A 22,083-nucleotide genomic window follows, 5' to 3' on the forward strand; every position below is an offset into this window, starting at 1 on the left:
CCTTATGTAACCTTGCTAGTCCAGCAATGAGTGCATGTATAATGTGGTGCACATTTGAACTTAAGTAGTTAATTTGCTCTATTTGCTCCCTTGTGCATACATCTTCCAATGTTCCTTGTGCCCTTGCCTTCGTTTCTTTGCCTCTTTTTAGGACTATGTCAACATAGCGCCTAAACTTGCCTTGCTCATATGGTAAAGTTCTCATGAAGTCCATCAAGCTACCACCATTAAAATATGGTGTGATAGTCCATAAGGGCTCTTCTGGAGTTGCTGCAATAACACGAACAAGCACAGGATGCCGAATTTGCATTTGTGCCTCCTTCCTTGCCTCTCGTGTACGATCCCCTATGTCACCCTTATATTGCTTTCCAGCAGAGCATATATGCTGTAATAATCTTGGAGCACCTGTGAGTTGCACTTTGTAGACAAATCCATATGTGCCAGAACCTATCTTTTCACCAACTTGGATCTTATTTTCAGTTATGTACATCATGAAGGACACATTGCTTATATGACTTACCCTAATCTGTAGCTTTTGAGAATCACTACCTTGTACTTCTCGTGTTTTTCCATTCAAAATCCTTGCACTTTCTTCTCCTTTCGCTACTTCCTCCGCCCTTCTGAAAGCAATTGCTGACTTTTTCTCCCAACTTATAGCTAGTATGGTTTTTACATCCAACTTTATAAACTTTGTCTTATTTTTAGCCCAAAAGGAATTCCATAAATGCATCTTTTCCTCATTAATATCATTTGCAAATGTTGGGTTCCTTGCGCATGCTTCATTAAACCGGGCCAAGACATTCCCAATCCTCACATTGTCTAAAAGTATCCATGTGCAAACGTCAATGTTTGGCTAGTTCTTAACCTCTCTGAAAACCTGCTAAACATTGCATCAATATCCTCATGTGTATGCCCAACCATCAAGAATCCCAATTGAATTGACTTGAAAATCCCTCGAGCAACAAGTAATGATAGGTATGCAAACAAGTACCTATTCTTGTTTTCAGAACCACAATTATCCAACTGCAACAATAGGTGTTCGGGTAGTTTCTTATAAGGATTTTCTTGATGGGAACTTCCAAGTCCAAGGTCTTTGAATGTTCCACCCACTGCTCCAAGATGAAGTTGTTGCTTGCCATTAGAAATATAGTGAGAATCCAATGCTTCTCTTGAGGTTAGTGCATTTAGCAGAGCAATGTCAGACCTTGGCATCCCATCATGTACCAAATCTCCAAGTGCATGGTTATCAAATCTTTCAAGATTTCTCAAACACAAAGCCAATGAACCAATTGTGAAGTTAGGATCCGATGGCCACAAGGATAAAGAAAAGTGACCATAACGTCCTTGACCATGTCCATGTGTTATCATGCCAGTCAAAGCCACTAGGAGCTGAAAGGATTTGTTTGTGTCCTTTGAACGATTGCGTAATCTAGGGATGGCTGTCTTCTTTTGTTCCATCTTATCATGGATAATGCACAAGTATGTCTGAGGATACATTTCAGAAAATCTGCGCCAAGTGTAGTACACATTTCTACAACTTTTTTGTTGTAACATGTGCTTTCTTCTATCTTCCATCAACTTATTACGTTCATTTTGGCATTTTGTCGCTGCATATGCGGTTGAATGTGGAAGTTGACATCTCCTTACAACCCAAACTATGCTTTAATTGCATGTTAACTTCATAGAGAATATCAACCTGCTTGTATACATCCGGTATCACCAACTGTGTTTCCCTTGATCCATCCTGAAGTGTTCTACTTTTGTGTGGCATACGCTCAGAATTGTTATCCACAAAATCTTGGATTATGGCTCTACCCAGTTCTGTGTGGTCCCAACCTCTCCGCACAATTCCTTTATTACCATGTATGCACCTTCGTATACCAATTTCAAATTGCTCCCTATATCGATAAAATGTTGTTTTTGGAATACCATGCATTTCATACCATACTCTACAACAAACTTGAATACCATTCAATGAAAAGACATATTTGAACTGCCCATTGTCATCTTTTCGACAAGCAACCCCAAGAGTGTCATATACATAATTGGTGCGAGCCTCCAAACTTTGGCCCCAATACTCTATGCGTAATTTGGATATCATTTGACGATCGGCAAATTGACAACAAATTTGTTTACAACAATCAATCATAGATACTTTTATGATTGCATCCCTTGTGAGTCTAGATGATGCTAATGGCATGCCATGTTTTTTAGCTTTTCTCTTTATCATGCAGTAACGCCTCTTTTTTGTGGATTTTTCCATTGGGTCCTCATCTTCCATGTGCTTTTTCCCAGAACCACTTGAAGAATTCATGGTGTCATCGATTCTTAATGAAGTTCCATCTAAAAAGGTTATTTGTGCAATGGGCCATTTTATTAAGTGGATGGTATCGATGCCTGATACATCACTGTGATACTTTTCAATTCCCACACCTAGATTACCTTCACCAAGCATCTCAAAATTTATAGGTTCAAATGGGTAGACATACAAAACAACACCCTCTGCAATGCTCTTGGTTTTTTGCTCATCCCATATTAAGACTTTCTTGTCCTTCCATGATTCTCGAATGGAAAACTCATCATATTCACATAGAGGTTCAACGTCAATGGTATCTAATGTTATATCATTCATTGGTACAATAGCTCCATTGACATTGTCCACACAACTCATTGATCGTGCTTTCCAATGAACAACACTACCCAAAGCCTCATAGACTAAGAATGCATCCATTGTAGGAAATGGAAGAAGTGCAGTTTCATCCATACAAATATTGATCGCCACCGATACATTGTTTTCTCCCAAGGGCACACCTTGGCACATGTCATCATGTGATGTAGAGAATATTGTCCCAATGGCAACAATCTTTCCATTGACAAGCAAGTTGACTTTAACCCCCACTTTCAATGTGGCACCTGCATAGTACATAGCATTTGTTATAGTTCAATATTGATATCTGATGGTGTGACTTAGGAAGAAAATGCTTTACAAGATTTCATTGCAAGACCAAATCTTCCTAAACCTTGGTGCTTTGAATTTTAGGCAGCAAAATTTGGCTACATGGCCAAATCTTCACAGACCATGGTGCTTTGAAAGGGAGATAGCAAGATTTGTCCACACAACCAAATCTCCTGAGATGCTGGTGCTTTCAAGAAGCCATAAAGATTTATGCACACATCCAAAATCTACTTAGACCTTGGTGCTTTGAAAGAAGCCCACAAGATTTGGCCACATGGTCAAATCTCCCTAGACCCTGGTGCTTTGAAAGGAGCCAACAAGATTTGGCCACATGGCCAAATCTCCTAAGACACTAGTGCTTTGAAAGAAGCAATAAGATTTGGCCACACGGCCAAATCTGCTCAAACCTTAGTGCTTTCAAAGAAGCTAGCAAGATTTGGATGCACGGCCAAATCCTTTGAGACCTCCGTGACTTCTTTCAAAGCACTGAGAAGATTTGGTTGTGGCATTCTTTCAAACTTGGGGAGATTTGGTCGTGTGGCCAAATCTTGTAGGCTTCTTTCAAAGCACTAGGGTATGGAGAGTTTTGGCTGTGCAACCTCCTCTTGCATGCTTCTTTCAAATCACCAGGTTTTGGGAGATTTGGCCGTGTGGCCAAATCTTTCAAAGCATTAGGGTTTGGGAAGATTTTGCAGTGCTGCCAAATGTTGCTAGCTTCTTTCAAATCATTAGGAAGATTTGGCCAGATGGCCAAATCTTCTTTCAAATCACTAGGAAGATTTGGCCACATGGACAAATCTTCAAACGTTAAATTTAAAAATTGAAGATCCAGATTTTAAAATTTAAAATTTAAAGTTTAAAATTCAAAATTCAAAATTCAAAATAAAAAATTCAAATTTCAAGTTTCAAGTTTCAAATTTTGAAATTCAAATGTAGAGATCCTACTTTCAAAAAAATCGTACATGCTTTTCATGATTCACACTATTACACTTTAAAATCATACTATTACTTTAAAAGCAAACTAGAAAATCTAAAACTATTAAAAAACCAAAACTTTAAAAGGCAAAGCTAAACAAACCTTTTAAACCAAGCATAAAAAGTAAACCTATGAGAAGGAATTGAATTCGTCTTCATGGGGAATCAAGTGCTAGGCTCACCTTGTTCTCTCCCTTCCTAGATCTCCAATGTGTACACCTAGGTTGGTTTGAGAGCTTTAGGACAACGTCTTAGATGGGGTAGTTCTTGGAAAACACTCCTCCACCCTTGCTTAGCTAATTGCAAGCAAAAAAGTTCAAAACTATGTCAAAATAAGAGGTCCCAGAAGGCTCCCCATCCCAGTTTTGTCCTAGCAATGTGTACTTAACTATGTAGGTTTTAAAATTCCATTACCAATTCAACTCTCCATAGATTCCACACACAATAGTTGGATTAGAAGGAGGTCTTTTTTTTTTTTTTGCTCTTCATGCTTTTGGGGGGATTGCTCCCTCCCCCCCAAAGCATGCTTTTTTGGGGCATTGCTTCTACCCCCTTTTTGGTTCTTGCCTTCCTCCTTCTGTCCTCACTGCTGTGCCTTCTTTCTTCCGTCCATCTTTCGCCTCGTTTCTCCTTCTTCCTCCTCGTCACCTCCATCTTTCTCCTGCTCCTACCATCAGAGCGCCCGGCATATCCCGCAAGCCTCGTTTCTCCTTCTTCTTCCTCCTCGTCGCCCTTGTCGCGGTTTCTCCTTCTCCTACCATCAGAGCGCCCGGCATATCCCGCAAGCAGGTCGGGATTCACTCGTTTCTCCTTCATCCTCCTCGTCACCTCCATCTTTCTCCTTCTCCTACCATCAGAGCGCCCAGCATATCCCGCAAGCCTCGTTTCTCCTTCTTCCTCCTCGTCACCTCCATCTTCCTCCTCATCGCCCTTGTCATGGTTTCTCCTTCTCCTATCATCAGAGCGCCCGGCATATCCCGCAAGCGCAAGCAGGTTGGGATTCACGGAACCAGCAGTAGCAGCAGCAGCGAGATTTCAAACAAGGCTCCCGAGGAGAACGTAAGGAGTTTCATGGGAGCAAAACAATGCTATGATCGGTGGCAACCACTTGAGACTGGATTCGTGTGACAAACCTCTCAAATTGGTTGTCAGTTCTTGAAGATTTATTTCCCTCCCACTTCCTCCTCTTCTCTCCGCGCTTCTCCCCTTAGGCTCCTCTTCCATTTGCTAGCAAGAAAGAGAACTTCTACAATTAGTACAGCTACTCTCTCTTTAGGTCCTACGATGGCTACTCAATCATTCAAGTAAGAAAATGAAAGAAATCAAAATTGTACCTAATTCTTGCATGTTCTCCATTTTCTCCATTTCGGAACACCACGATTTGAAAGAAAGAGTCTTGTAAAAGTAGGAATCTCGAAGTATGATTTTAAAGTAGGGTCTTTAGTATATGATTTGACTTTCATATCTTCAAATTTGAAATTTGAATTCTGTATCTAAGATTTTGAATTTTGAATTTTGAATTTTGAATTTTAAATTTTGAATTTTGAATCTAAGATTTTGAAATTTTCAGATTTGAAATTTGAATCTTAAGATTTGAATTTTAAATTTTAAATGGGGAGATTTGGCCATGCGGCCAAATCTTCTGGCTTCTTTCAAAACATATAACATTTGGCCGTACAGCCAAATCTCCCTAGATCTTGGTGATTTCAAAGAAGCTATAAAGATTTGGCATCACAACTAAATCTTCCTAAAGCTTGCTGCTTTGAAAAGATTTGGCCACACAACCAAATCTTCCTCGACACTCGTGATTAGAAAGAAGATAGCAAGATTTGGCTGCATGGCCAAATCTCCCTCGACCCTCGTGATTAGAAGAAGCTAGCAAGATTTGGCCGCATGGCCAAATCTCCTTAGACCCAGGTGATTTAAAGGAAGCTAGAAAGATTTGGCATCACAACCAAATCTCCCCAAATCCTATTGCTTTGAAAAGATTTGGTCACACGGCCAAATCTCCCTAGACCCTTGTGATTAGAAAGAAGCTAGCAAGATTTGGCCACACAATCAAATTTCCCTAAACCCTCGTGACTTATAAAAAGCTAGAAAGATTTCGCATCATAGCCAAATCTCCCCAAACCTTAGTGCTTTGAAAAGATTTGGCTGAATAGCCAAATCTCCCCAAACCTGGTGCTTTGAAAAGATTTCGTTGCACGGCCAAATCTCCCCAAACCTAGTGCTTTGAAAAGATTTGGCTGCATGGCCAAATCTCCCCAAACCTTGTGCTTTGAAAAGATTTGGCTGCACGGCCAAATCTCCATAGACCCTTATGATTACAAAGAAGCTAGCATGATTTGACCGCACACAAATCTCCCCAAACCCTGGTGCTTTGAAAAGATTTGGCAGTATGGCCAAATCTCCATAGACCCTCGTGATTAGAAAGAAGCTAGCAAGATTTGGCCGCACGGCCAAATCTCCCTAAACCTGGTGCTTTGAAAAGATTTGGCCGCACGGCCAAATCTCCATAGACCCTTGTGATTAGAAAGAAGCTACCAAGATTTGACTGCACACAAATCTCCCCAAACCCTCGTGCTTTGAAAAGATTTAGCTGCACAGCCAAATTTACATAGACCCTCGTGATTAGAAAGAAGTTAGCAAGATTTGGCCACACGACCAAATCTCCCTAAACCCAAGTGATTTAAAAGAAGCTAGAAAGATTTGACTGATTTGAAAGAAGCTAGCAAGATTTGGTTGCACAGCCAAATCTCTCCAGACCCTGGTGCTTTGAAAGAAGCCCACAAGATCTGGCCACAAGGCCAAATCTCCCCAAACTTTGGTGCTTTGAAAGAAGCCTATATGATTTGGCCACACATCCAAACCTCCCCTTCCAGTGCTTTAAAAGAAGCCCATAAGATTTGGCCACATGGCCAAATCTCCCTAGTGCGGCCAAATCTCCTTAGAATCTAGTACTTTCTCAAATCTACTACTATGTCTAGTGTCAATTCTAGATTCTATTTCAGATATGTTTATCGATAATGTGTTTTGTCTAACATTAAAGATTATAAAGATGATAGTTTGTATATTGCTTGGGTCTTTTACAGGAAAGACACAAATGTGAAGAAGGTTGAGAAAGTTGTAAGTGGATTTGCAGAAAAAAGCATACCTTGGTACTTTGACATATATAGTATTGAGGGAGCATAGTTGACACGAGTTTACTTATTTCTTTTATTACCTAATAAAAGTGCATACACTTGTGTTGGATCGGTACATCAAATCACTGAAGATGTGGTTGGAAAAGAGGGAGATATAGGATTGTTGATCATTATAAATCAAAATAAGAAGTTTCTCTTGGATCCCAGTGATTATGAAGCATCTCGTATGAAGTCTGATGTAGATGACAACATGCACTCAAGAGGCTGGATAAGTGTTGAATCATTTGATGAAAATTAAATTCACACAGTGACAACAATCATTGAATCATATCGCAAAGTTTCAGCAACATTAAAGAAGCGTAAGAGTGGGGAAGATAGTGGGGAAGGAACAAAGAAAGGTAAATTGACTATGGTTCAAGCACCAGGTGGTAGCGGAGAAGGGGCAAAGAAAGGAAAGCTAACTATAGTTGAAAGGGCAAAAGAAACCATCAGGCTTGGTGGAATATGAAAAATACTACCCATTCGGGTTGCATGCAACATTTTCAATTCCAGTTGCAATTCCAGTTGCAAGATGTCAAAAAGCTCCTCCAAGCTATGTATATAGAGGGTTGAACAAAGAGCATGTGGAGAAGCTTGCTGCAGACTTCGGTTATAACTCTAGGCCTCCTGTTGCTATAGCGGATTTAATGCCTTTCAATCCTGAAACAAAGCAGCCCCTGGAAAGGGTAGATAAAAAGGATTTAACCAAGTGCCACTACTGGATACTATCTGGACAACATTCAATATATGCTGCTAAAATATTCACATCTAATGATGATAACAGCACGGCGCCCAAAAAAGAACTACTACCGCACCCGCCAGGCGAGGATTGTAGTGAATTGTCCCACACGCTTTTGTGTGGAGATATCAAAGATGGCAAACCTGGAGTCTCAAAATATCTTGAGACAATCTCCATACATTGATATACTTAAGCAGGTGAGGGGACAATGGATTCTCTTTAACAGACCCAAGAAAGCACAACAAGGGCTTGCAAAAGGACATCCAGATCGTGAGAATTGGGATGTAAGTACAGATTTTAATTATGAATCATTTTTTACAAGTCAGTTTTCTTAATTATTGCATTCTAATGGATTCATATATTTTGCAGGCTTTCATTGACACTGGCAAGGTAACATTGGGCAATAGCTTTGCCACGAAGGATGTACATATGATAATCATAAGCGATGCCATTTATGATGGTTGGATCTCCATCCTTGAGGATTACATTGCAGGCAAATATTCACAAGATAGAAAATGCCGTTGCAACCCACAGTCTCAATGTTTAGATGCTTGCGTGGATTGAGTGATGATCAAATTGGTCAAATTCAAAATGACATTAAGGAAGGTAGAGTAGTCATAGCTTATACAAAGACTGATGCCATGATTCTTGATATTGAAGGACGAGCTATGCAGATCAAGAGAGATGCTGCACTACAAGAAGAACTTTATATGTTTATATCGGCAGAACGGCCTTCTTTAATGTTAAAAAATTGGGATGAGTGCAGGTTACATTTTAAAATTACTCTAGAATTGTATCATCGGATTCGTGGTTGCTCTGACTCATGGTTAAAATTGAAGCTTCAACAGGGCAAGGAAACTCCACCATTGCCTGATGCTGCAAAGGGGTATCTGAGGTGGATTATGGGACAAAGTGAAGGTGCAAGTCATGGACCGAATTCCACCCAGCCTTGGAGGTTCTACACAGTCGGTTCAAACATGGAGGGAATGGAATTTATACATAATGTGTACCAAGAGCCAATGGCAATAGGGGTTGCCTTTTTGGATGTAATGTATGGACCAAGCAGAAATAGAAATTGGAATGAGGATCACTTTGAGTGTTTGTTGAAAAGCTTGATGACAATCGCTTCTCCCCCAGTGCAATTCCTTCTTGTGGTGTTCTTGACCATGGATCATGTATCATGCTTGAAGAATGCATTAAATAAGGCATGCAGACAATATAAAATACACTTCGGTTGCCTTAATTTTGAAACTATAAATATATTTGTCACTGGATCTATGGATGGCTTAATTGCCTGTGTACTGGTAAGCAAGGAAAAGCATTTCAACGATATTGAGTGCTATACCAATGCACAATGTAAGCCGTCAATATATGTTGCAGATGAAAAATATGAAAAATCAAGTGGTGCAGAAGAATCAGGTGATGAGGATGATGATGACGAGGAGGATGATGATGAATTTGACATTGAATTATCCTTGAAAAGAAAATGTTCAAGTATCATGAAAGACATGATCATGGGTTTCTATCGAGAAGATGAGTATGTATTGGACTTATTCTCTGAGGGGCTTGCTACAATAGAGTCTCTTTCTTGTAAGAGGCGTGTTGTTTCAGTTGTTGAGACTTATGAGGAGTTGGCAAAGGTTGAAAGTATATGTTGCACGTATGCTTATAGTAATCATGAAATTCGACAATGGGCTGGCTTGCAAGAACCAATATTGGCAATAGAGGGGGTATCAAAAGAAGATGATACAATTGAAGGTGGAGGGGATAAAGAAATTGATACCATACCAGGACAAAAAGAGCTTCAACCCTTCAATGAAGAGCAACGTGAGCATTTACAAAAACACGCTTCAAAGTTTTGGGAAACAGAAGAGGAAGCAACAGGTCCTTGAAATTGTCCTTTTATATGGTGTTCGTGTTTTCCATATGTTATCTTGCTATATTCTCCATATGATGTATTAATTTTGTTCCAAAGATCTTTTAATATTACTTGGAAATTCATTCTATCTCATTGCCATAATTTAAACATTCATATGTATTCTTGAATATGTTTAATTTTCTATATTTCATGAAAAGATGTGTTTGCATGTTGTAATACCTTTGGAGTGTGATACACATCCAAATTTATTTATGAGTTCATAAATGTTAAAAAGTGTGTTGAGTCTTGATCGTGATGAATGAATTAGTGTAAATTGTTGTTTCTATCCTTATTCACTTCATATGAATGCTCAAATATGTTTTGGCCGCTTGGCCAAATCTTTTCTTAGTGGGAACACTCGAGCAATGCTAGATAATGTTGGACTCCACTCTATCTATTATGCAAAGGTTTTTGGCATTGTAAGGATATGTAGTTTTAGGGATTAAAATAACTTGAAAGTGTATAGATTCAACAACTTTAGGGGGTATACTAAGCATATGAACATGAATGCTTTCTTTTTTTTAGTATTCCAATTTTGTTTTGAAAAAGAAAAACATGAATGCTTTCACACAAACAAATTGCATTGAGAGCACACAACCTAAAGTTTGACAATTTGGTTTTCCATCTCAATATTCAGTTTGTTTCTACTTATGAATTTCATTTCCTTGTTTATCAACAGATATTGGCCATCTCAATTTCACATCACTAGAAGCATTGCCTGTACATGTGACACCTGATCCAATGATTCATTATGTGCCTAATTTGAACATTAGCATGCAAGTTCCAAGCTCAACATGGTTGATTGAAAATGTTGAGGATGCAATGTCTGCAGTTAATGTTCCATTGACAAATGTGAATGCAAGCTTAGAAGGTAAAGGAGAAGATGCAATGTCATTGTATGAAGCCAAGGTGCAGGAAGAAATCTTAGAAGGTAAAGGAGAAGACATAATGCCACCCTCAGAAATAATGTCAAAAGAGTTGATAACAAAAATAAGACTAGCGGTGATAGTAGATTTTAAAGGGTTATTGCTCGAGCGTTGTTTTTCGAAGTCAAATAAACATATGAGCTTGCACAATGGGAAGCATTGGCTTGTTCTCCATCCTGGGTGTTTAGAGTTTCTACAATGGTTGCTCGATCACTACCATGTTGGCATTTGGTCCACTGCAGGAGAAAAGGGCATGGTGCAACACATGCTGGACACTTTGGAGCATCATGTTAACAAAAAGTTACATTTCTTCATGGTTTGGGGTGCGATGGCATGCCACAAGCATACAAAGAGTAGAATCATTCGACCAGATAGGATGAATGTGGAAGCAGAGTTTAAACCATTAATGAGAGTGTGGTGTTGTTTTAAAGAGGAATGCAAACTAGCAAGAACAGTGTTCATTGATGTTTCGCCTTACACGGATTGTGTTAATCCAACAGAAAATTGCATTTTCCCTACAAAATTTGATATAGATTGTGGTGATTCTATTTTGCTTCATGAGTTATTACCGTACCTATAGATGCTAGATGATGCAATAGATGTGCGCAGTGCCATCTCTTCTAATAGATTTGGTCAAGCTCCGATTGTCGAAGGGCATGATATGTTCTATTATTTTCAACCAGTGATCCTTGAATTCAAAGAAAAAAACAAAGAAGTTCTCGAAAGGATGAATGTCGAATCTCATATGTCTACTCGTAGTTCAAAAAAAGACACAGAGAAAGGTATTACTTCACCTATAACCAAAACTAGAGTGAGAGGGACTTGTCCTACTACAAGAAGTATGGTGCATGCTCAACATGTTACATTGAATGAAGAGGAAGAATGCATGCGAGGAAAAATTGCCAAAATGGGGCCGTTGAAAGATAGTGAGGCAAAACGCTTTGCTATGGTTCTTGGATGCAAGGAAAGGGGAATCACTGCTGATGCTGCAAGGGCATTCTTAGCCAACTTGATTCAATTTTATTGCATAGACAACCCTTAGGGAATGTGAGTGATCTTGTTAATTAGAGTTGTAGACACAAATGCTCAACTAAAACATTTGTACCTACATTCTATTTATATTTGGACACTATTTGGTTAGATTCGACTAGCAAAACATTATGTTTCAATTTGTTTTGTGAAAGAATTAATAGACATTGAGTTAGTACCTTGTCCAAAAAATGCTATGTGCTTTGTGATGTGAGTTTGTATTCCTCCACTAAAAGAATGATTCTTTGATTTTAAACATATGATAGGTGTTGCAGATTGTCCTGAAAAGTTGAAGAGCTATCTTATTACAAATTTTGATCCTGCATCCAATGGCTTATGGAAACATAAATTGCCCATACCCATTGAGTACGTGTTCGAAATGGATGGCATCCATTATGAAGTAAAGAAATCAACAATACCTGGGGCAGGATATGGTCTTTTTGTACATAAGAGCATCAAGAACAAACAAGATTTGATGATATATAATGGTCCAAAGTATGATTATGATACTTGGAGATCTCTCCTCAAGTTTTTTCCAAGGACGAAGACTTATGGAATGTTTGAAGATCCATTCATTGAGCCATTGACAGATGTGAAATGTATTGTGGGAGATGTATTGTATGGAAACATTGCTGGACATATAAATAGCTCAATGTATTATAAAGAAAGAACAAATGTTATATTTGTATACATCCCTAAACTACCACCTTGGGCTCAAAAGTCACAAGGAAATTTGAGTGCCCATGGCTACATTACTGTGCAAACGATAAAGGATATCTCCTTCGGAGATGAGCTACTTTGTGAGTATGAATACTAGTATGGAATTGTTAATGATTATGTTAAACGATGTGGTGCAAAATTGGCTATGTGTCAATGGTTTTGATTATAGCTCTATTGTGATGGAAAGTTTCATGAGCTCTATTGTGATGGAACGGTGTTTTTGAACACCACATTTATATGATGGATGTCAAAGCTCTACCATGATCCTATTGCATATGTCAATACTACAATTTATCAACATAGAAACATATGCATTTGACATTAATTTGATACATCTTATATACCAAATAAAAATTAACAGTTGTGGCAAGTTTAATTTTGTTTTTGAAGACCACATTTATATGATGGATGTTAAAGATCTATAACAATCCTATTGCATATATCAATACTGCAATTTAATTTACTCCAATGAATCTTCCTAATGCAACATCTATAAATTGGCTTTTGTTTGTGGTTTTGATGCATACGAAACAACAAACATCTTTCTTTCACTAGCAAATCAACAAATTTTTTGGCCATGGAGCCATGTTCACATCTATTAAGGCCTTTTGCCATAGCAACATACGGAAGATTTTTGCTTGGGTTTCTAGGAATTGGGAAAGTATTGTGCATGGTCCTCAATGGAGCTAATGTTTCAATAAAAAACATCAAATTTTACTTTTGAAGTGACTATATTTTATTTCGTGGGAATTGGGATTTTCCCAAATTCTCTAATATAGTGTTTGCTACCCATGTGGCAGCAGATCTGCTGCCTACATGTCAGCCTTAATTCTTTCCCTACTGTAGTCAATCCTCTACAACTACTGGCTATGGTGTATGAAAGACAAAAATTCAAATAGACATAGATAAGGGCCTATTGGGAAAGGTTCCTCTTCATCAAAGACTGTAGATTGAATTCCATTTTATGTCTTTAGAGGATGTTGCACGATGCTAGCTTATGCAGATGTATGCTTTTATTCCTATGTACTTTAAGAGTGGCTACTTTTTGCAAGTAGTTTTTCTCATTTCTTTTTTCTAGACTTCTGAGCATGTTGAGCAATGAAGGTGCTTCCTTAGTTGTGGTGAACCCTTGCCCCAACATGCAAGATATTGGAGCAATTGACCACTTCTGAAAGAAAAATGAACACTCACTCTCTCTTTTTCTTCCTCTCTCAGATTCTTGCAAGTCCATTGTGGTCCACCTTACCCCATCACATTAGGTGTAAGAGGTATGGACTACAATCTTGTCACAGACTGAAAAAGAAATTGTGGCTCTCACAAGCATTTTGTATGTAAAAAAAGGGCAAGAAATAAGAACTACTACCACCAGTAATGGACCATTTTCAATGAGTAATGGGCGTATTACTCAGTAGGCCTATTACTATTGGTAATAGGACTTTTATCAACGGTAGTAGGCATACTACCACTAGTAATAGGCCTACCACCATCGGTAATATGTTGCACACTACCACCGGTAATAGGCCTATTATCACCAATAATAAGACTTTAATCACTCTCTCATATTCTTCCTCTCTCAGTTTCTTGCAACTCCATTGTGGTCCATCACACTAGGTGTAAGAGCTATGAACTACAATCTTGCCACCAATCGAAAAGCATTTGTGGCTCTCACAGGCTTTTTTTATGTACCAAAAGAGAAAGAAACAAGAACTACTACCACGAATAATGGATTGGTAATGGTTGTGTTACTATACTAATAGGCCTATTACTATCGATGGTAGTAGGCATACTACCACCGGTAATAGGCATACTACCATCAGTAATATGTCCTACTACCACTAGTAATAGGCCTATTATCACAAATAATAAGCCTTTTATCACTAGTAGAATGCCTCTTATCATCGATAATAGGTCCACTAGAGGATTACCAAAACGCGAGCGAGGGAAAGTGAGCGAACCAAAAAAAGCAAGCGAGCCAAAAAAATAATTTTAAAAAAACAATAATAGATTGACAAATCCCCTATTTTAGCAACAAAATTATCCTAGTTCTTCAAAATTCCATGACAGAGTTGGACCTATGTCATTGTCAAGACACACCCTATCTTCGCTCACTTTTCCTCATTCACTTTTTGGTAATCCTCCATAATCAAGTTCTCTCTCTCCACCAACATAAGTAAGATCACGACACTGAAATCTTTGACACAAGTCAAAAGTTTCCTAGGACTCCTTGAATGGAATAGTCCACATTACATGCATGTGCAAATGGTTGGTTTTTGAACTCTATTTATACATGGAACAAAACCCATGTTTTTGTGTGTTTCCAAAAAACATCCCTCCCTAGTGACTCACTCTTACATCCCACCAATCCAACAAAATCTAAAGAGTAAGTGCATCACTTGCTTTAAAATGAATTAAATTCCAAAACAAATCAATCTTTGCTTATAGAAATTAATAGTAGAAGCCAAAATAGACAACAAATTGACATGGTTCCGATTAGGTAAACTTTCCTCTAGATCTGATCCAATAAATAGGCTAAATTTTTATTAAATTCACAATTTGATGCATAAAAATTTACTAAATGGTGCAAAAGTCATTATAATCATCTAAATCATGCCTTGCCATTCGTTTTGATATGTAACATAACCCCAATACAGGACGTCAAAATTCTCATGTTTTGGGCCAAAAGAGTTTCTTGCACCAGATTTAGAGCAAGGCTACTCATAAAAGGAAGCATGTTAGAAGTCTACCATACATTGGGACAAAAACAATCAAATATTTTCTACGCAAGTTTTTTTGATAAAAATATATAAAACCCTTTTGCCAAGGTAGAAATTCAATAACATGTTATGATCATGTTCAATGTTGAAGTTTTTATTGAATGATGCACTTCAACTATATACTACTTGTTGGTAGCCAAAGCATTTCTATGCAATTTCATCTCATGAGAATAAATAACACTATCAATAAAGTAGACTTGCAAGCTTATGTTATAATCAGCTTCAAAATTGTGGTGATACTATAAAGATTTATTAACGATGAGTATATACATATAGTGAGGTTATGTTTTCTCAAGTGATGCAATTTAACTATATAGTACCTATTGTTGCTGCTAATAGCCAAACCATTTCTATTTAAGCTCATCTCATGAGAATATAGAACACTATTACTAATGTGCACTTGCATATTTTGTTATAAACATGTTCAATGTTGAGAAAGCACTATAGTCTTTATTAATGATGAGTTCACTCGACATCACTCGCTTGATTCGTTGCCGCGTCTAGTGCCAATGGTAATATCATTTAGTTTATCGGTTATTTTTTCTTGGTTACCAATGTGATGACATTATTTTCACACTCTTTGGGACTGAATATGATGTTTGTGAATGATACATTAACGCAAACGTGGAAACTTCAATGAAATCCCTACTGCTTGCCATGCTCGCAAGAATTTTGTTTGTTAAAAAAGAGTGGAAAACAAGGAATATTCCTGTTGAGGTAGTGGCCATACTACTATCAGTAAATTGGCAACTATCACTAGTAATAGTCCTTTATTGTTGGTAATAGGCCTTTTACCACTAGCAATAGATCTACTACCACCAATAATATGCCTCTTTACAACTGGTAATAGGCCTACTATTGCTACCAGTAGGTCCATTATCGATGGTAATATTATCCAATTTATTGATTTTTTTAAATTTACGAACGTTGACATTATTCACCTACTATTTGGGACCAAAAATGATGCACATGAATGACATAGTAATGCAGACATGAAAACTTTAATGAAACCCATAAAAGATATTTAATGAAATCCTTGGATTTGGAGAGAGCTATGTATTCCAAATAAGGAGTTATAAGATTTTGAGCATATCAAAAATTGATATTCATGTCCAAATCTTAACAACATATCCCACAACTATAATGTCAAAATTAGTACTACATGAACTATCCAACATGCACTTTTAATAGAATTGTTGTTAATGTATGGAATCTAACAACAATATCTCAAATTCACATTATTTATGAAAAAACTGGTTAGACATAGAGGTAATGTGAGAGATAATATCTCGTAGTGCTATCATAAAGGTGCAAAATTCTTTGACATGCTAATATAAGGTGATGAAGGATAGACCATGTGAAGTGGCAATGATGATGAACTAATAATATGGGTTTGTCTTTTTGTGAAGGCTATAATATAAAGCATGTGAATATGTGAATGGTGATTTTTAAAAGCATGAAATCATTTTCTTAAATGTGATGTGAAATATACAAGTTTCTTCAAGATGTGATGGAGATATGCATTATCTAAAGAAGACCTTAGTGCATAGTATGCAATCCAAGGCATGTAGGATCATTTTGATGAGAAGCAGTCAATGCAACATAATCTTTAAGAAAAGTTTCACGTTCAAAAGCCAATGTTTACATTGGTTGCAATAATATTGCAAATTACTTAGTACACAAAAAGACATATTATGCCATGTTAGGAACTATATATAAGGAGTATGCAAAAAAATATATTTGTGTCGTGTTAGGAATCATCTACTTAGTACACAAAAAAAAATATTTGTGTCATGTTGGTAATCATCTTCTAGGAAGTATGGCTCTAAAAATTGATGACTAAAAGAATCAAGAATAATGACACCACCTTTAAACTTTATGAGACATTGAAAGTTATTGCTTATGAAACTCTCTTTTTAGCACAGTCCTAGGCACGCCGATGCATGTGGCATGGATAAGGATCACCTTTTCTGTGTGTGGAATTGATGTGGTGTACGTTTCATGATTTGAAAAGGTGAATATGCAATGGATTACTTCTATGGGCCAAGAAAAGGAAATGTGTAGGTATTCCCTTATTTTCACCATAAATAATGAGGCACAAGAAATCACGTTGAGAGGAAGGACATTAGAAGGCCTTCCCTTGTTTTCATCATAAGCAATGAAGTGCAAAGGGAAAGGCCTAGATCTTCCCTTGATTGTCAGATAAGTAATGAGGTGCAAGAAATGACCTTGAGAACAAGGACATAAAGATTTCATGAATGGAGATGGCGAGGAAAAAGAGCACTTGGGATGGTGCATAAGCTCATGGTTTGGTGCGATGTATCTAGTTCGATTTAGGAAATTTGCGCAAAATTTGGTGAGGTGGAATGTTGGGTATGTTGTTATCATATTTGATATGTTGTTATCATAGATGAGGAGCTTGTAAGGGATGACAACTCATGATAGAAGTTCATTGTATTCAATTGTATATAGGGGCTAGTTGGGTCAATTCCCATGGTTAGTCAAGTAAATGTGTAAGGATGCCTTCTCAAGAGGGACCCAATGGTGAGTAGTATTGTGTTGAGACAAGGGGGCTCAAGAGGGAGTCTTGTGATGCCTTCTCTAGACGGACCCAATGAGGATCTTGTGTTGAAAAATGGGGAATCAAGAGGGATTCTTGTCTATAGATGCTATCAGATGCTAGATGTGGGCGTAGACCTTAGGGAGGCCAGCTAACTTACCTTAGGACATTAAATTTAGCCTAAAAGTCAAATCCTGATGTTTTCTCTAATGGGATGCATTAGATTTAGCTCTAATGGCTTTATCCACTACCTTCTCTAATGAGATGCTAGTGCTCTACAAATGGTCACACTCTCAATAACATATGCATCTTCTTATGTAGTGTTGAGTGGGTTTCTGGTGCCTTCAACATACTTGCCTCTCTTTTTTCAAAGGTTTGAAAACATAGGCCAAAATGCTAGGGATGGTTGCAACATGAATTGAGCATCATTGGCAACATAGTCTACTAGTTGCCTAAGGATTACAGCTCAGAGAAAAGTACCATTTGTGGAGGTTGGTAATGCTTAGTGATTCCTAATTAATATAGATTACATCTTGGCACCCATTTGGTCACTATGGCGTTCAATGTAGGGGATTTGATTCACTGTAGGGTTCAAGGAGCGGTGGAGGTTGGCTACATGTTGGCTATTCGTGTTGAGATAGAGAGACCAAGCCATTACATGATAGCAATGTAACTGATGGCAAGGGAACTCGGCTAATTATGTGGTGGTGCCTAGCAACTCCACTAGGCTGGGGATCAGCCCACTACATGATAGCATTGAATGTAACAAATGGCAAGGGAACTTACCTAGCATTGCAAGGTGCCTAGTGAGTCTAGTTGGCTACAAACTATAGTATAGCATCTGTATAGGTGCTCGTTGTGGATCTTAGAGGGGATTGGCTTAAGCTAGGGATCGTGGGAGAGGTGGATGTCATGTGCGTTGAGATTGGGAGACCACAACTCCCTATAGGGTAGCCTGAATGTAACCAATGGCAAGAAAATATCACCTAGAATTGGCATAAAGCTCCTAGGTTAGTAGAGGAGGAGGAGCAACTACCATGGGATGATCCAAGCTGGTAAAAGGATGCATTTAATACATTTGATACCTAGTTGCTACCATCATTCAGATACTTCTTAGTTCTTGATGGTGACACCGTGCATGTGCCTTTGTTGAGCCCTTAGATCATGGTGCTGCAATGAGATAGAGCATTGTGACATGCCACCACCTCCAAAACTCCTTAGTCACAATACTTGGTCTCATAATTTGTTGTGGTTACTTATGTTGAATGGTGGCGGCACAAACCAAATTTGAACACTAACCCCACAATTGCTTTTGAAGGTTCAATTTCACATGCATTGCATTTGTAATTTCATGTTGCTAAATTGATTTTTGGAAATGTGTGTTTCTCTTGGTAAAATGTGATGGTTGTGGAGTAGGGCTTTTCTCCCTTGAAAACGATGAGCGGTTGTGATTGTGGAAATGCTAACTTCAAGCATGTTTTGTGAGGAGCCCACGTACCTTGCCAGGTGTTAGCGATGCAACAAATAATTTCTTAAAACCTAACGATGCACAAATTGAAACGACGGAGTTTCTCCTTCCAAAGGCTTGCCAATTTGACAGCCTTGTATTAACTGATGGCTTGCAATGGTTCAAGATTATAAGGCCCAAGGGTAGATGTTGCTAAGAATTGTGACAAGGCGGGTTCCCATTAGCTGGTAACGAAAGAAGGCACTGTCGCCGCCCAAGCGCTCGGACATGGCGCTGTGTGGCGAGGGTGAGCTGGGGAGGCGTGATGAGACAGGAGAGATGTTTATTGTTTGAGCCGACCACGTGGCGAGAGATAAGGCCGACACGTCGGCTATTCCACTAGGGGCATAAACATGAGTCCCCCCTCCACCGTCCGCGGGTTTCATTTTCTCTCCCTTGAGGCTTGTGCATTTCTTGAAAGTAATTGTTGAAGATTTCATGAGCCCATTCCTTTGCCTCCGTCTCGTTTTCGCTACTGCTTAAGGCTCGATAGCGTCTCATCAGGAGTTTTCACCGTGTGTATTGTGTTGTCCATCCCTTGCTTGCTACCTCAGCGCTCAGGGTATTTCGTCTCAGGGGCGGAGGAAGCCTTGAGATCCTCCAACAACATGGGCGATTCCGCTGGAGTTGAACATCAGGTGACAAAACGGCCTCGTGTTGCTGACCTGCAGGAGGTGGGTAAGGTGAGTAAGGATGGTGCGAGGCACTCGTTTCTTAACAGGAAGTGGCAGGACCCTGTTCAAGGGTTGGCCACCGTTCGACATGAATTTGGAGAGCATGGGGGTGTGAATATGTCAATCGAGGCTTCAGCTACTTTCACGGTGATGGAGCCCGAGACGCTGGGCAAATTGTTCGCCGGGGAGCTTGGCCCAGACAGAGATTTCTATATTTACAGTCGCCATTTCAATCCGACGGTCCTTAACCTCGGTAGGCAGATCGCAGCGATGGAAAGCACAGAGGCTGCCTACTGTACTTCCAGTGGCATGGCTGCCATATCCTCGGTCCTCCTTCAGCTTTGCAGCCACGGAGAACACATAGTTGCCTCGAATCGTTTGTACGGAGGGACGCATGCACTTCTGGCACACTTCCTTCCCCGAGCTTGTGGTATTACGACAACCTTTGTGGATGTTCTTGATCCTGAGTCCGTGAGAGCTGCTTTCACTCCGTTGACGAAGGTCTTGTATTTCGAATCTGTTTCGAATCCCACGCTCACAGTTGCAGACATACCTGTGCTCTCTGCTATCGGTCACGAAAAGGGGGTAATGGTCGTTGTTGACAACACTTTCTCTCCGATGCTTCTCTCCCCTGCTCGCTTAGGCGCAGATGTTGTAATTCATAGCGTGTCCAAATACATCAGTGGCTGTGCTGATATCATTGCGGGTGCAGTTTGTGGCCCTGCGTCTCTCATCGACTCCATGATGGGCCTTCATCAGGGGGCGCTGATGCTCCTTGGCCCAACCATGAATCCGAAGGTGGCTTTTGACATCTCTGAACGGCTTCCCCATCTCTCTCTCAGGATGAAGGAGCATTGCAAGAGGGCTCTGATTTATGCAAGCCGGCTAAAGAAACTGGGTTTGAAAGTCATTTACCCTGGCCTGGAGGAACATCCGCAGCATGAGCTCCTGAAAAGGATGGGGGCTCCAGACTATGGGTTTGGGGGTATTTTGGGGGTAGATTTGGGTACGCAAGAGAGGGCTTACAAGTTTATACACTATCTTCAGAACAACGTACAGTTTGGATTCATGGCAGTGAGCTTGGGATACTATGAAACGCTAATGTCCTGTCCAGGCTCGAGCACAAGTAGCGAGCTCAGCGAAGAGGAGCAAGAAGACGCAGGAATTTCTCCTGGCTTAGTTCGAATGTCTGTGGGTTATAGCGGAACAGTGGAACAGAGATGGAATCAGCTGCTGGATGCGCTCATTGCGCTCAATCTACTGAGCGATGGTCTGAAATGGAGAGAGTGAACCAATTATCTTTGCCAAGCCCAAATAGTCAGATTTTATTATTATTTTTATTTATTGAGTTTTTTTTTTGGGACTCACCCACCCCCAACTCACACGCATGGTTGGGGCTATCGACGGGATGCTGCCCTGCCTCTACTCCCCTTGGGAATCTAACGAGGGCCGTTGCCCTGGTAGGGCTGCCAGCCCTACCACTGGGTTGTCACGGCTTCCTCCAAATAGTCAGATTTTTGAGTGTTTCAATCGGTAAACTGCGTTAAAAAATTAAAGTATTTATCCGAGTCTTCACTCTTGTATATCTTGTACATTGAAATGTTATAGATATGTTTTTTCTATTCTATGAGGTACATTGAAATCTGGACAACTTCACATCTCTCAATCTTCCCACACAAAAAACAGTACTAAAATTGCTTATTTTTGTAAGCTTCTAATTTTTCCCATCATTTTTAAATCTCCAACTCAATGCTAAAATAGGCTACGACAACCATGAAATGGGTATTATCAAATGCCTAACGAACAAATCATAAATTAATATCTTTTATAAGTATTTTTGCTTGCATTATATTTGGATTTTTAAAAACCTAGATGGTAGCTTATGCTTGGGTATTGATGAAAACATAAGCATAGCTTTGATACTAAGTTTAATATTTTTCTCATTTTCTCATAATTTTGTTTGAAGTCGCTTCTTTCCTTTGTTCTTTTGCTTGTTTTATAAAATATGTAATTGATATATCCTAGTCTTATGAAGGTACATATATATTTCATTATTTCAAAAATTAAAATGATAATTAAATGCATGATCGTTCATGTTAGCTTTTGAAAAAGAAAAGAAAGAG

The 22,083-nt window shown here is 39.0% G+C and overlaps 1 protein-coding gene across 1 annotated transcript; it reads left to right on the top strand.

Annotated features, from left to right (window-relative positions):
- Positions 1-19,686: 19,686 nt before the first annotated feature.
- Positions 19,687-21,585, top strand: MGL (methionine gamma-lyase). The gene has a single exon (XM_087377547.1). It carries the CDS (start codon positions 19,895-19,897, stop codon positions 21,248-21,250), a length of 1,356 nt encoding a protein of 451 aa, XP_087233673.1. The 5' UTR covers positions 19,687-19,894; the 3' UTR covers positions 21,251-21,585.
- Positions 21,586-22,083: the final 498 nt, after the last annotated feature.

Source organism: Dipteris shenzhenensis, chromosome 7 (assembly GCF_047967505.1).
Source record: "Dipteris shenzhenensis isolate YYH24624 ecotype China chromosome 7, Dip_SZ_1.0, whole genome shotgun sequence".
Classification (NCBI taxonomy): domain Eukaryota; kingdom Viridiplantae; phylum Streptophyta; class Polypodiopsida; order Gleicheniales; family Dipteridaceae; genus Dipteris; species Dipteris shenzhenensis.

Coding starts and splice junctions, on each gene's coding strand:
- MGL (XM_087377547.1), top strand. CDS start 19,895: ATGGGCGATTCCGCTGGAGTTGAACATCAGGTGACAAAACGGCCTCGT.